This window comes from Apus apus, chromosome 1 (genome assembly GCF_020740795.1).
Source record: "Apus apus isolate bApuApu2 chromosome 1, bApuApu2.pri.cur, whole genome shotgun sequence".
NCBI lineage: Eukaryota > Metazoa > Chordata > Aves > Apodiformes > Apodidae > Apus > Apus apus.
In genome coordinates this window covers 183218588-183233029 of record NC_067282.1, presented here as the reverse complement: position 1 = coordinate 183233029, position 14442 = coordinate 183218588, and the positions used below count along the sequence as shown (strand labels likewise).

Genomic DNA, 14442 nt, shown 5'->3' with positions numbered 1-14442 from the left:
ATTTAAGTCATGAGCCCCAAGCAAACAAAAAGAGCCTTTTTTTTTTTTTTTTTTTTCCCTCAGTAGCATAAAATGTGGCTTCTTGATACAGCTACTCCCTTTGTCCCTAGCTTTTGTAGTTTGGGTTAGAGTCAGAATTTTGGATGCTACTCTTAACATTGATGCATTGATTTTGTCTTCAGCAGGAGGACAGAGGAATTGAGAGGAATCTGATCAGGTCCTGCATTAAGGGAAACTGTAGCAGACCTCTGCTGTTTCACTTTCCATTTGTTAGCAGCTGGGTGGCTGTTCAGTACATACGTACATCCTTGCCTCAGACAGCAGCCACAGATGTACTGGCTGATTAACGTTTACTCTAAACATAACTGGGAGGATCACTGGAGACATGGATAAAAATGCTGACATTGAGAAAATGGTTATTCTGTTGCGTGGGTGAAAGGAGGTCAGGAAATAATTCACAGCCAAAACATTATTCTTTAATTTTTCTGCTGTGTGTCTTGTTATTTTTAAAACCTTGTTTTAGCCAAAGCAATTATGACATTTTGAGTGAATAGTTGAGATGTTTCTGGCTGCCTCAAAACTGAAAAATACAGTAATTTCTTCCATCTCCATATATCACCCAGCTGGTGATGTGTGTAATAAAGACACTCCATTTCTGAGAGTGGTTTCTGTGAATGAAGTAGTTCCAATTACTGCAGAGAGGAAAACTCATATAAAAGAGCAGTCTCTATTTTTTCAAGAATTTTTGCAGAATTTTTTTAATTCTGCAATAGTACTTAAGGCTCATAGGGATGGGAGCTTAAAGAAACAATATATTGCAGATACAGTAACATATTCTGAAAAAAATACCTTTCGGTCATATCCTTACAAAAGGCCAGCAGAGGATGGGCAGGTAAATTCTAAAACATTAGTTCAGCTGTACAGACTGAAGTCTTACAGTCTCAAGGGCATCAAAATGTGATAAATGAAAAAGTCTTGGAGGATTTGTCCAAGTTCAAAGAGCTCTTATGCTGGTTTAAAATATATCTTTTGGGGAACTGTATGACTATGGAAGGCAAGTCTTTATTTTGCAGACTGTTTGGTAGTAGAATATTATATGTAAAAATATTGCTACCATGCTACAATTAGCAGCTCAGAGGGCATTTGTTCTTGCAGCAAAAAGCCTGAGCTGGGGCACAGAACGCCACAATTCATTATCCTGAATGACAAGCCACTTCATCTTTCTGGGAAACATTTGTCCACTGATAAAATACTTCGCTTTTCTGTCTTGTCTATTGAGATTTACACACTTCAGGATCAGTTTAGCAGTGTTATGGGCCCATGTAGCACCTAGCATATTGAGTCTTTCAAGTGCTGTCTCTGAAGTGATAGTAAAGCAGCTTACTCCATTGCATAGACTTATTTGTGCTATAAAAGTTGGTAACAATGCATCTTGCATTTCAGGTGACAGCAATGGTAATGCTATAAATACGTAGTCAGCAAAGCTTGACCTGAACCAACACTGTCAATCCAGGTATTTCCATATTTGGGTGGAGACAATATGTTTGGGACCCACATCTCTAGTTTGGTGTACTACCAAAGAGATCAGATCACATTATCTGTAGTTTAAGCATGTATTTTAGTGACAGCTGAAGATGTTAATGAGAAGAAACCTTTGGCTGAATGAAATCTCCAGGGAGGAGAGCATGAGAAGAGGTGATGTCTCACTCGGATATTTTCAAGTTTGTCCTGATATACCAGATGTTTGGGAAGACAACCCTGTAGAGTAAGTTGTGTATCTTTTCTGTTAATGAGGCACTGTGTTAGGGAGAGACTAGTCTTCTGTTTGTAGGCCAAAGTAAAGGAGCTGCTTTGCTAAAGAGAGCAGGAGGGCTGTGTTGAACTTCTCAGTGAAAGTGTAATGTATCTGCCAGTGTGTGTGTGTGCATCATCCATGTCCTCTGCTGGCTGGAGCCTCAGATACTCTTTAGTATGTATCTTCTTTTTTCTCGTATTCCAGCAAAGGAAGGAGCAGAAAAGGGTTTCTGTAAGGATTGTTACACTGACAGAGTGGAGCAGATTAAGTTTTATAACTCAAAGCCTCTGCATTTTGCATACCTAAGTTTGGTATATGCAGCATGAAAACTGAAACAGAGCATAGGACTTACAGCCAGCCTAAGTCTGTGTATTATTAGTCCCAGCAGTGAGGTACTTCATGCTTTTTTTGTGACATTAGCAATATCACCATTATGGGACTGCAGGGTGCCCTTAGCATCCCTTTAAAAGGGTGGTTGTTGGGTCCCTGCCTGAGGAAATCATCACTTGACACTGGCAAACCATCATCTTGTTGCAACCTGCTGGTAGCCTGCAGGAGCAGTGTGCTCCAGGAGGAGACTGCCAACATATGGTACATTTCTTCTGCACAATCTTGGAGTTCTGTTGAATAAATATATTTTCTGAGATGAAAACAAAGGCAGAGAAGGGTGACTGCATGTTTTCTGATGTCTGCATAAATATGCAGCTGAACACCATGCTCTGGAATTGTGTGCATAGAAACAAAATCTTGGCTGAATATATAAAGTAGTGATTCACATTAATTTTCACACTGTCTTTTTGTGTCTGATTACTAATCAATAAATACCTTATCAGTTATAAACTGAGGGGTTCACAAGCATACACTGAAAAATGTCATCTAATTACTACTGGCCAAGGGGAGCTATGATCAATATACCATGATGGTGGTAACTCATTAGTGAACATAATGAAATCCAAAGTTATTCCCTTAAGGATGCTCATATTGATAGGTGCCCTTTTCCTCCTTGCCCTTTACTTTTTCATAACAACAAATGCAGGAAGGTTTTTCAGTCCCAAGTACTGCTGACAGTGAAGAGAAAAGTAGCTGTGAAAAGTTCAGAACATCTGTAATGAAGGTACTGTTCTCTAAAGACCCAGATCCTTGACTGGTATACACAAAAGCTTAGGATTGATCTCAGATACTGTATATTTACACGACTATCATAATTAAGAAAAATACCATGGTGCTAGGTTAAATTTCAGTGGAGTCTTTCCAGAAGAATAGAAGCAGTTGGGGTAGCCACACACTGGGAAACATTTAGTAGTGTTAAGGGATGAAGTTGGACCAATAAGCTCTTTGAATCTGTTTCCAGGCACCTACACGTTTGTTTTCAATAGGACAGGAAAAAAAAATGGCAAAAAGGAACAAAAAAGAAACATCTTTAAGAAAGATGAAGTTACTGTTTGGCAAAGCAGTATTTTTTAATTATTTTTTTTAACACAAAGCAATAAACATTGCTTTGTATCAGTGTTATTCTTTGGAAAGAAACTTATTACCCTATCTTGAGATCTCAGATCCTAATTTTGTAGGCTGTTTGCTTAGCCATAATTAATATCTGCCAGTGCAAAAGGGCCTGGACAAGCACACTCTGAAAACCTTTCAAGTAAGTTTTAAGTGTGCATGCTTGAAGGATGGAATTCAGTTGTCTTCTTAAAAAGGTCATCAATGCTTCATGGTGGAGTATGTTTTTAAAGTATGTTACTGTCATTATTGTCTTGTTGTTTGTATTGAAAAGTGATGGATAGGCACATGTACAAATCTAATCTCTGTCTGGGAGTTGTCTAGTGCATATTGCACCGGTCTGAAATCTTCCACATAATTATTTGCTGATACATAAACAGCAGTTTCCTAGTGAGTTGCAAGGGATTAAAGCAATTTTTGCTGGACTCCTTGGGATGCTAGTCACATCCTAGGCTGCCTGCAATGTGGTCTCATTGGCCTGTCTCTCAAAATCTCTCTCCATGTTGTTATTTTTAATACAAAGAAGCAAGAAACCGTAAGGCCAGGACTAGACTGTGATTTCAGTTTTTTTCAGGTTCTGTAAGTACCAACGGCCATCTCTCTTAGAAGTGCCAATGTCTTTGGATGTCCCAGGATAAGCAACACAATAAACCAGATCCAGATTCTTCAGATAGAGAAGTAGAATTTCAGTTGAAATGTTAGTAAAATTTCTAGACATTGAAGGAGGGCACTGGAGGTAGTGCTTTCAAATTACTGTCACTTACACCACTTCATCAAACCCATTTTAGCATTTCTAGTCCCTTAATATTGTCAGCCTGAATTCTGCCTAAAAGGGAGAAGTACAAAATAATGAAAGGCAATCAAAGGGAAATGAACTTTCCTCTAGTATTTAATCTTTTGAAAAATACAGAAACATAAGAAATTTAAACTATAAATCTACAGAGACAGCTAATGATTACAGGAAATGAAGTGAATGGAAAGTGGAATTTATTTTTTTTTTTTTGAGTTTGCTTTAGGAGAGTACAAGTTTGGCTTTGAACATGAAATATTCATCAGCAATGCAAGGCATGGCACCCGTTTTCCATCTTCCCTCCTTCTTTACTGACCGACTCCATAGTAACTCTTCAGCAAAGAATATGGGCAAGACAAACATAATACAGAGCAAAATAGTATCTTTGGAAAATACTGTAATTTTACACAGCATGTAGCCAGCCTGAATCTGCACCATGACAATGTAGGATTTAATGCATGAATTGCAGACACATGTAGGTAACATAAATATCCCAAATCATATTTATGAATGGAGCTTAGGAAGGCTCAGTTCTGTGGACAGTGTATTGCAATAGTCTGCTTTCTTATCACCTCCCTTTTACTCTTCTGTCCTGGCTGGTCTCCAGAACAATAAGAGATGGGATCAGAGGATAGGTCTAATCTAACATATCAGATACTGTGTTCGTTTATCTTTACAGTGGGCCTCAGGGAAGGGTTGGCTGTATTAAATACCAGGTAGATAAAAACTGTTGAATGGGAAGAGACTGGTCTGTCCACATTCCCCACTGCTCCACTCTTTCACTGCAGTTTGCTTCCTCTGCATCCTCTGGGAGGTCCTGCTCTGTTGAAGCTCTTCTGTGGTTTTAATTTCTCATCCCTCCTCTTCTGGTGGTTTCACAGTTCCCTCATCACAAATGCTCTGCCTGCTGTTGCTTGGCTGATAGTCAGAAATATTTACGGGAAGACTTGTAGATTTTGTGAACCTGCAAACTCTCTTATGACAAAGTGCTGCAGATCCGGCATCTCTCAGAGTACTAGATACAAACAAGCTTAACCTTTGCCAATTTGTGATTAAACAAAGCACTGCAGTGTTTGAACTAGAATGTTGTCTCAGCATAAAACTTTAACCATGTTAAATCATTGTGCTGAAAAAAAAAAAACCACAAACAACAAAAAGGCAAAAAACTCTAAATGTAATTCATACAAAATACACTAAGACATTATCATTATTTTCAGAGTTCAGAAACTCTTTGATGGTTCTTACAAGTCCAGTGTGAAAAGGGAGGGACTTCAAATACAGGAACTATGCAGAAGATATACCATGGCTTTTATTTACCCAAGATCAATAGCCAAAACTGCAGTTTTTACAGATGTGATCAAAACCAGCTGGCTTCTTTTGTGATGGACAGTCCACTACATACATATTTTTTATTCTTTATTCTACTTGGAATATTGATGGCAGAAATAGCTTTGACTTGTGGACTGAACACCATAACTGTGATGGGAAAATTGTCACTTCCTCTTGATAACTTGTTGTCCAAAAGCCATAAAACATTATTTCTCCATGTTAAATGTAAAGCCTTTACCTGTTTTTCTGCATGTCTATTATGACTGACAACCAGTAAATTCAAAGGGAGGGGATATATGTGTGTTCTGATAAATCTGGGCTTTAGCTTTTCATAAATAAAGGGCTACTGTATTGAAATCCTAGGTATTGCCATCACTGAGGCAAGTTGCATCTGTGGGGGGGTGGTGATTTATTTATGCAGATCATGCCTAGCTTTAGGGAGACCTTTTTAATTTATCCATGCCAGCAGCCACTCTTCACCCATAAGTTCAGCTGTCTGTTAAGCATCTGACATAATAATCTGGAAAGGACATTTTAACAAATGAACTAGTTAAATGCTTCTAAGTGCTTAAAATGACTATACATAAGTAATAACTAGACTTGATAGGAAACTGGGAGTGGTTCTCTTCTGAGGTACCTCTGCTTCTTTAACATTGCTTTTGGCAATGAATAATATTAAGACTGTGTTCCATCAGCTGGATGAAAAATGTCATCTTGAGGCTGGGGATCACAGGCACTGGAAGTGAAGAAAGGGAACTCCAGGTTCCCAGCACCACTATGTCTTGCAGCCTCCACTGCTCAGTCTTCCTAAGTAGCAAACTGGTTTCCACCAAGAAGGCTGCTCAGGAAGTAGAGAAGGTCCCACACTCTCAGCCTTTTGTCCAAATGATGTTGAGCAGCCCTATCCAGTTGCTAGGGCTGGCTGGCTAGAGAAACAAGAACTGATAACCAGTGCTGGTAGCAGAGGCAGGTAAGTTGGGAGTTTTGGCCAGACAAAACAACTGAAAGCCAAAGAGGGGACATCTGAAATAAGGAGAAAGGCTTGAGAGAAGAAAGAAAGCAGAATAAACTGCTACTGCTCAAATTTTAAATTACAAAGCTGTAACATTTGGAGTCAACATTTACATTAAAGGTAGAACCCCTTGAAAAGTTAGGAGTATAATTAATTAAAAAAAAAAAATCACAAGTGTTCCTGTAAGTACTGTGAAAAGTAGAGAAACATTACATTAATCAGATAAATTTTATGCTGCAAAATCCCACAGATCTGAAGTTAAACCAAACGCTGTTAAGAGATAATTTTTCATATGGAATGAAATTAATTCCTGCATAGATCATCAAACCTGTTGGCTGCTGAAACTCAGTTACATCCCAGTTGAGATGTGTTTAACTTGAAGTATACAAAACCAAATTACCAGCTTTTTTTTTTTTCCCCAAATATAACTATTAAAAATGTAAACTGTAAAAAAATATTCCTTATTTTGGATTATCCTTTCATATGATAAAATCAACATATACATACCAGTATATCTTTGGCACAAGTTAGTAGTTTATAGAACTAAACCGAAGAAATACATTCAAGCTGAAATGTCACAGAAAAAGTTACCTGATACAGATAAGACAGAGTTGCTGCTGTTTTATGCCTTTGAAGAATGATTTTTCTGATTAAATAAAACCTTTAAAACTTCAAACACAGCTAGGGGAAAGAATATTCTCACTCTGATGGGTTATTTATATTAAGGTTCTAAAAATTATAATTAAACAACACAGATGAATCATCCTTATTTTACAGGATGAAGAACTGCTGCAAGTACGAGTATGATTTGCTTCTAAATCATATCCTGTAGCAGCTGTGAGAGTGTTATATTCTGCAATTGTTCTGAAGGTAGACTGAAAGCCTTCTGTTTCAGGATGCGTAGATAACGTTGCCTTACTCTGAGAGGTAAGTGAAAATACAGTTCTGTTAGACAGGATCTTTTCTTCAGAGGCTTCTATATTAGAAAGTGAATTTGAGGATATGTGAATGCAAATATCTTTTGAAATGCAAACATGGAGGTAATCGATGTCATTTATATCAACTCTAGGTTCACAACTGTGCCCTGCATAACAGTGACAATCAAATTTTTCTATGAACATTTGCAGATCCTGAAACGTTGGTTGCCCTTGCAGAGTGTATTTTCCATCCTTTGTCATTTGAATGACAATATTCTCAGGGTTCAAGTGAAGATAGTCACTGGAGTTCCATTTTTTCCGTACACAAGCACCAGAGTCTTGGCATAGGACTTGGCTACAGATTCTAGCTGCCATCGTGACATTGATGAGGTACGGGGTCAAAGTCCTCTTCAGGTAGTTGTCCAGAGTCCTACAGGTGTTCTGTGAAAAGAGCAACATGTCTGCAGTATTTAGTATGGAAAGCATTAAAATGCTGTCTTTCTACTAATAGTTCTGTAGTGGATATCTATGAGTTTTGCTCCTGCAGTTTGGATAACAGTTACAACTAGTTGTTGGAAGCACATTTATCTGAGCAATTGCTATATAGCTCAGGGATCACAGCAGATTTATGTGGGGTGGTTGTTGGAGATGTTATAAAAAGTACTTATGTCAGAAAGTAGAAGACTGAGCTTTGATTTTAACTGGATGTTTTATGTAGCATTTTGAATCAGATGCATTTAAAGTTTCTTTTTATGTGTCCTGAATGGCTTGAAGGGATCTTGAAAAAAAAATCTCTTCTTCAGCCTGAGAAAATAAAATTTTGATCAAATATCTCTGTAAGACTTCAGTTTTCCCCTGACCTGAATAGCTAGGTTGCAGGAGTAGGAAGCTTTGACAACATTTTTGAATGGAAAGCATTTTGGGAGGATGATCAAATGGAAAGTATTCTAAGAGAATTGATCATTCTAATTGATAATGAAGTTGGCATATTCTGTGTGTGCTTGGCACAGTTTAATAACCAGAAGTTTTGCAAACTCTTTGTTTCTGATACTATGTTTCCTTAGGGCATTTGCCTCATATCAGAAGTAGATAGAGCTGGTATTTTCACCTATGGAGATTGCTGCAGTGAATCTGAGGTATGAGTAGATTTTGAGGGTGTTTTTTTTAGGGATATATATAAAAATTCTGCCTGAAAATACTGATTGACGCAATTCTTGCAGCAGTGAGGCTCATGGTAATATTTCGTTGCAGAAAGGCAATGAAAAGACTCTGATAACTGTAAAAAAAAAAGTGTCATTAGTTCACTAATTGATAATCTGGCTGGACTGTGGAAAATGGTATTTCTTTATACAAACCTCAAAATTCAACCCATGAAAGTTTTTGCTCCTCTGTGTTCTGGTTTTTGGGTAATGAGCAAAAAAACTTCAGATGCAACTGGTATGCTCTCTCAAAGGCAGGGAAAAAAAAAAAAAGAGTCAAACTGGGATGCTTTTGGGAATTTCATACGTCCAGAGCTGCAGAGGTTTATTTGGCTACATGTTCTGTGGCTGGAGGCCCAGCAGTGCTGAAGAGTTTCATATCTTTGCTCTAAGAAGACTTCAGAAGAGTTTTCCCAAACAGTAGTTTATTGTATCTAGCTTGCCTGGGTATAATGGGCTAGTTTGAAATATTTATTTGAACATCTTTATAACAATTTTTCTCAAACTATATATTTGACTTTTTAAAAAAATATATTTTTCCTCTTCTGACTCAGATCACTGACATTAATCAAGGTACCACTTACAACACAGAGAACAGGCCAGAGCTGACTCCTCATGCTTCAAATATTATTGCTAAGTGTACCACTTTAACAAGCAGAAGTGTCTTAAAAATTGTTCTGGGCAAGCACAAGGAATTTTTTTCTGTACCTCGTGACTGGAATGTAATGAAGATACAGGAATTATTTCCTTAAATTAAGTAAACAAGTGCTAACTTGCCTACAATTATCGTGGTAGCTTGTCCAGTTGCTCAGAGCTAACTCTGATATTTAAAGACTGAAATCTTATTCTGTGTAATCAGTGACAATATTCATAAGCCTCAAATGTGCTTGTTTTTAACTAGAGAAGACTGCTGACAATATGGAATAATAATTTTTAAAGTAAAATATAAGAAGTAATCATAATGCTTTATATCCTTTTCACTTTATTGCTCTTTTAAAATGTTATATAATTAATCTGCATACCTTATTTTGTGTTAAATTCATATCACCCCAGATCACAATTCCAGAAGCACCCAGTGCAGCAGATTCTCCAATGGTGTTTACCAGATCATCCTGAAAGGAACCATGCAAAGAATCATGCTAAAGAAAGAAAGCTACAACATAAGAGCAAAAGGTATAATGCATGTAGTAAATTACATATCCAAAATAACTACTTTGAAGACAGCAAGCAATTACACATGGTGCAGACATTCTGCTCTCAATTACACTATTTTATTCTGGGACTGAGTTGCACAGGTGATGACAGAAAATGCTGCCAACTATATCCAATTTATATATCTCATTTGGTTAGAAAAATAAGGCTATAAACTGAGCCAATGGTTAGCCATATGATGTATGGTTCTCCAACCATTTTAAGTTTTATTTTGCTGCATTGCCTCCTGGCAATGAGTTGGTAGTAGCTGGTTTCTGTAATGCTGCCTGAAGCAGAGGCTGGAAAGCAGGTTTTGTTTGTTTGTTTTTTTAATTTTAATTTCAGTTACCAGAAAGTGTTACAGCAGAAAAGTAGCAAGTGAAGGAGCTTTCATCAACAAGAATCCCTTTTTTCCAGAGAATGGCTCTGGCCTTTTACAGAGGTTGATTTGGGAAATTTATTTCTATCAGTTCTCCTTTTAGGGTCGGCTAATAGCCCAGCCCTGAAAAAATCTTAAAGCCCATCTGGGATTGGAGAGGACTGTGGGGAGAAGAAGTTAAAACCAAGTTGCTGCAGTGCACAACACGTGAAAATTAAAAATCTTAAGGGTTACAGGGTTTAAATGATGAAGTAGGAGCCCAGCAGGGACCCCGGCAGCACCCCTGGCTCCCTGAAGGTATCCACAGAGCTGGTGATGCTTTGTCCAGGATGTCAGAGGACACCAGATACAATGCAGTCACCAGGACCACAGCCTCTTAACTCACTATTCCTCATGGTCTGGATGACTAGGAAAAGATTCCCCTGATTGGTGGCATCTCTGATAGGGTGGCTGTACATACAAATGTGAGAGGAACAGCGTAGCCAGAACTGCAGTAAGATGATTAGACCTTAATCAAAGTCTAACCTTGACTAACCCATGAGATGCTGAAATATCATTTAGAAAGCTACTCAAGCACAAGTAAGGCCAGAATTTTCTCACTAGCTTTTAAATCCTTGTTTAAGAAAGATTCCCATCTATTGTGTTGTCATATAACCTACAAAACAGACATTAGGCTAGCTCAGTTGTACTAAGTCTCTTTGGAAGAAGTTACTCAGATTTCTTCCCTCTGATTCAATGTACTAAATATGCTTTCTAGTTCTGCAGTATTATGCTAAATGTGAGAACTACTCAGAGAATAAAACACTTATTTGATAAACATAATGTGAAAGGTTTGAAAATAGACCTTTTAGTGTTCTGTTTGATCAAATTTATTTGACAAAATAATTTTTATACAAAATCTACATGCTTTTTTTTTTTCATATTTAGCATATTTGCTAAATAAGTGTCACCTGGTAACTTCTTTCCTCTTAAATTTGAAATATTTAAGGTCTAGCTCCACTCACCTGAGAGAGGTATTCCTCAGGGACATCTGTGAATACTGGACGTGTATATACAAAAACTGGAAGGGGATGAGTAGAATTAGATACATGTGAAATTCTGATGGCTTCTTGAACTCTGTTGCGAACAAAGAATCGGGCATTTCTGGAAGATCTTAAGGCTGTCTCTAGGTAGACAGATGGATAAAGTGCTGTGCTCTCCTCCCACAACCAGTTAAGCTCATTATTTCTTTCTATTTCAATATCTAAACAGGTTCCTGTATAATTCTGTGGGTTTTGTTTGTAATCATAGTTATAACAGTCTGGATAAAGGTAATATCCCCACAGACGATTTGGCCTCATTTCTACACCCAGCTTTAAAGTTTCCAACATAACTAATTTTGCTGCAGCTTCAAATTCCATTTTAGCTATAGTCCTGGCCTCGGCTTCTGATAGACTGAGGTCTCTCTGCTGAACCAGTTCAATGGATTCCTGTCTATAAATATCCTTCATTCCCCAGTTTCTTATCCACATAGGTCTCCAGTTTTCCCAGTCAATGATAGCCAATCCAAACTCTTCATCTGAAGGAATATAGAACTGGATGTCCTCTTTGGCTTTGTTTAAATGATTGTCCAGCAGTGACAGTTGGGGGAGTCCTCCGTTGAACGCCTCTCCTGTGATTTCATTTTTGTAAGGATAGTAGCCGAGCCTGTCTGGGTAGAAGAGAGTAATGTTTTGCCCAATGGATGTCTTCAGTGTGCTTCCAATGAGAGAAAAAAAATTCATGTCCAGCTGCACTCCTGTCCTTTCAGTACAAAGCTCTGTAGGAGCGTTCCAGATAGAAAGGAAAGGTGAATTAGAAAGAAGTGGACGAGCTCTTATGTTCAGAGATGAGCAGCAAGAAACTAGAAGCGTGGTGAACAACATACAGGATGTTATACGATATGTAGAGGTAACACAAATGCCAAAACTTTGTCTTAGAGTTTCCATTTTACTATGTACAGTGACATTAGGTGCTTCTGATCAGATGAAAATTAAATGCTCTCTGGGTGTTCAGAAGGTTGGTAACCTGTCAAAAGCTTTACCATACAATATATTTCTTCAGATTAATACCTATTGAGCAATATTTCTTGGGTGTATGTAGGGGCTTTTTTATATGAGGCTTTCTGTCGTTTCCAACTGCAGTAAACTGTTCAACAGCTTCTGAGACCTAATGCAGAGAAAGAAAGAAATTAAGATAAGAATGATAAACATTTCATTTCTAACCATGAAAGAAACACCATTTGTGGTTTTGAATACATTGTAATCCTTGAATAAAATTCTACTTTGAAGGAAAAGGGCAATGTGCAGTTACAGAGAAAATAAACTATATATATATCTTAGATATAAAACTGACAGTGAAATGGTATCCAGTGAGTCATGGATCAGAATGAGCATGCTCTGTAGCAGTCCTGATTGTGCCAGTGAATTATGTCCGTAAATGTGAGCAATCTCGCAATGTCTTCCCTTAACCAACAGTAATCTAGATGTAATATTTCTCACCCTTCTCAAAATAAAGTTCTAGGTCTTCATGTGCTAATTTTACAGAGCACTAAAGGGAAGAAGATACAAGATCATGCAAGACTGGAACCTGGACTGTTGTACACATGCAAGAAAATCCACGTACAGTCATTTTAACTCAGCAAGGTATCTGAAATCTTACAGGCAATCTATCTTCTGTTCTGAGCTCTTTTAAAGAGGCTCAAAAAGGTATGTATCATCTTGGTATATGGCCAGGTATTATGTTGCTTGAGGCCGTTTGAGATCTACAGATGAACTGATGCCAAGTCCAGGTCTGCCCAGGAATGCAATTCATTAGGAAAGCTGAGGTGATCCGTACACCCACAGTGAACAGTCACACTTTTAGTCAAGAACATAATGGTAGTGGTAGTAGTCACGATGTGGTCAGCAGCTTTTACTTAGACAAGTAGCTAAAGCATTCCTGTTTGTGGTAACTCATCCATATCCACTTTCCTCCTGATTTTTAAATGGTTCAAACCTGAATCTGTCACTTTCCGTAGAGACCTCAGGGTGAGGCCATACAGTAATTAAGGAGTATGAGTGTGCACAACAATATAGGAGTCACCGTGAAGTGGGCCACAGAGTGGCTGGAAATTTTAAGTCTCTGAGGACAGAATAAAAAAAGCAAGTAAGATTTTTGTTTACATTTATTGCATTTAGGTAAGAGTGGAAACTGCAAATCTCTGGTCCCTACATCTTGAATTACTTCTCTTCCTCTTGTCTTTATGTGACTATGTAGTGTAAAACTAATAAGCATTATTGGCACGGAATCATAGATCTGTCTTGCCTCAGCAGTGCATACAGACACCAGGTTGCAGTTATTACCAGTTTTCCTTTTCCCTCTCATCCCTTCAGCTGCATGATTTTTCTTTCATTTGTTTCGCTAAAATGGCAGAATGCCTCCATCCATCAAATCATTGCATACCCAAAAAAGCTTGAAACTGTAACTACAGGTTTGTGGAGACCTGAACCTTCCTAATCCAGCCTCAAACCAGGTTCACAGCAGAAATTGTTGTAGTAGTAGTACAATGACATTCTCTGTGTCTTCAGTGAGTTTGATCACATCTGAATCTACCGAAAACTCCAGATTTGCTTTGATTGTGGGAGAAAAGCATGTGTGAAATGAACTATTGCGGGAGGGGATCAGAGCAGTGTGACTCAGCATAGCAGTATAGCTTCTGCCAGATTGATGAAATCCAGAACTTTGGGGAACCAAAACGATGAAAGAACCTATGTCAACAAATGGACTAGATCCTGCCTCTGGTCACAGATGTAACACCATTTAGAGATGACTCTAGGGTTCTTCATTTGAGAGTGGTTTGCGTCTTCTGAGGACGAGGAGGAAATCGAGGACAAACAGAAAAGTTGTACTGAAGGAGATCTCTAGGAGTTGAGTTTCCCAGAGGGAAGGTTTTACATTACAGGGCTCTTCAAAAAATGCCAGAACCCAGACACTTAGCTTCCCAGACTAGGCAACTAGCAGAGCCCACTTTGCTTCTTCCTCATCCATCACTTCAGTTGCCAACAGGCGTAGGGATACTATAGAATCATAGAATCACAGAAGGTTAGAGATTGGAAAAGACCTCTAGAGGTCATCTAATCCAGCCCCCCTGCCAAAGCAGAATCACATAGGGCAGCCACACAGGTATGCATCCAGGCAGGTTTTTAAAGTCTCCAGAGAGGGAGACTCCACAACTGCTCTGGGAAGCCTGTTCCAGTGCACTGTCACCCTTACAGTAAAGATGTTTCTCTTGTTGAGGTGGAACTTCCTATGTTCTAGCTTATACCCATTG

The 14442-nt window shown here is 38.3% G+C and overlaps 1 protein-coding gene and 1 long non-coding RNA gene across 2 annotated transcripts; one reads left to right on the top strand and one right to left on the bottom strand.

Moving 5' to 3' along the window:
- Positions 1-7113: 7113 nt before the first annotated feature.
- Positions 7114-12200, bottom strand: SPAM1 (sperm adhesion molecule 1). The gene is made up of 3 exons (XM_051608309.1): positions 11117-12200; positions 9565-9654; positions 7114-7784 (listed from the first exon to the last, which is right to left on the bottom strand). Exons 1-3 carry the CDS (start codon positions 12077-12079, stop codon positions 7143-7145), a joined length of 1695 nt encoding a protein of 564 aa, XP_051464269.1. The 5' UTR covers positions 12080-12200; the 3' UTR covers positions 7114-7142.
- LOC127379975 (uncharacterized) lies at positions 7699-9629 on the top strand. The gene is made up of 3 exons (XR_007888398.1): positions 7699-7733; positions 8408-8479; positions 9596-9629. It is a non-coding gene; the product is annotated as an uncharacterized LOC127379975 (long non-coding RNA).
- Positions 12201-14442: the final 2242 nt, after the last annotated feature.

Excerpts from the sequence above, each read along its gene's own strand:
- SPAM1 (XM_051608309.1), bottom strand. The coding sequence starts at position 12,079 with ATGGAAACTCTAAGACAAAGTTTTGGCATTTGTGTTACCTCTACATAT. Across the intron at positions 9,655-11,116 it reads CTGAGGAATACCTCTCTCAG|GATGATCTGGTAAACACCAT; the intron begins GTGAGTGGAGCT and ends GGTTCCTTTCAG. Across the intron at positions 7,785-9,564 it reads TGAATTTAACACAAAATAAG|AACACCTGTAGGACTCTGGA; the intron begins GTATGCAGATTA and ends CTCTTTTCACAG.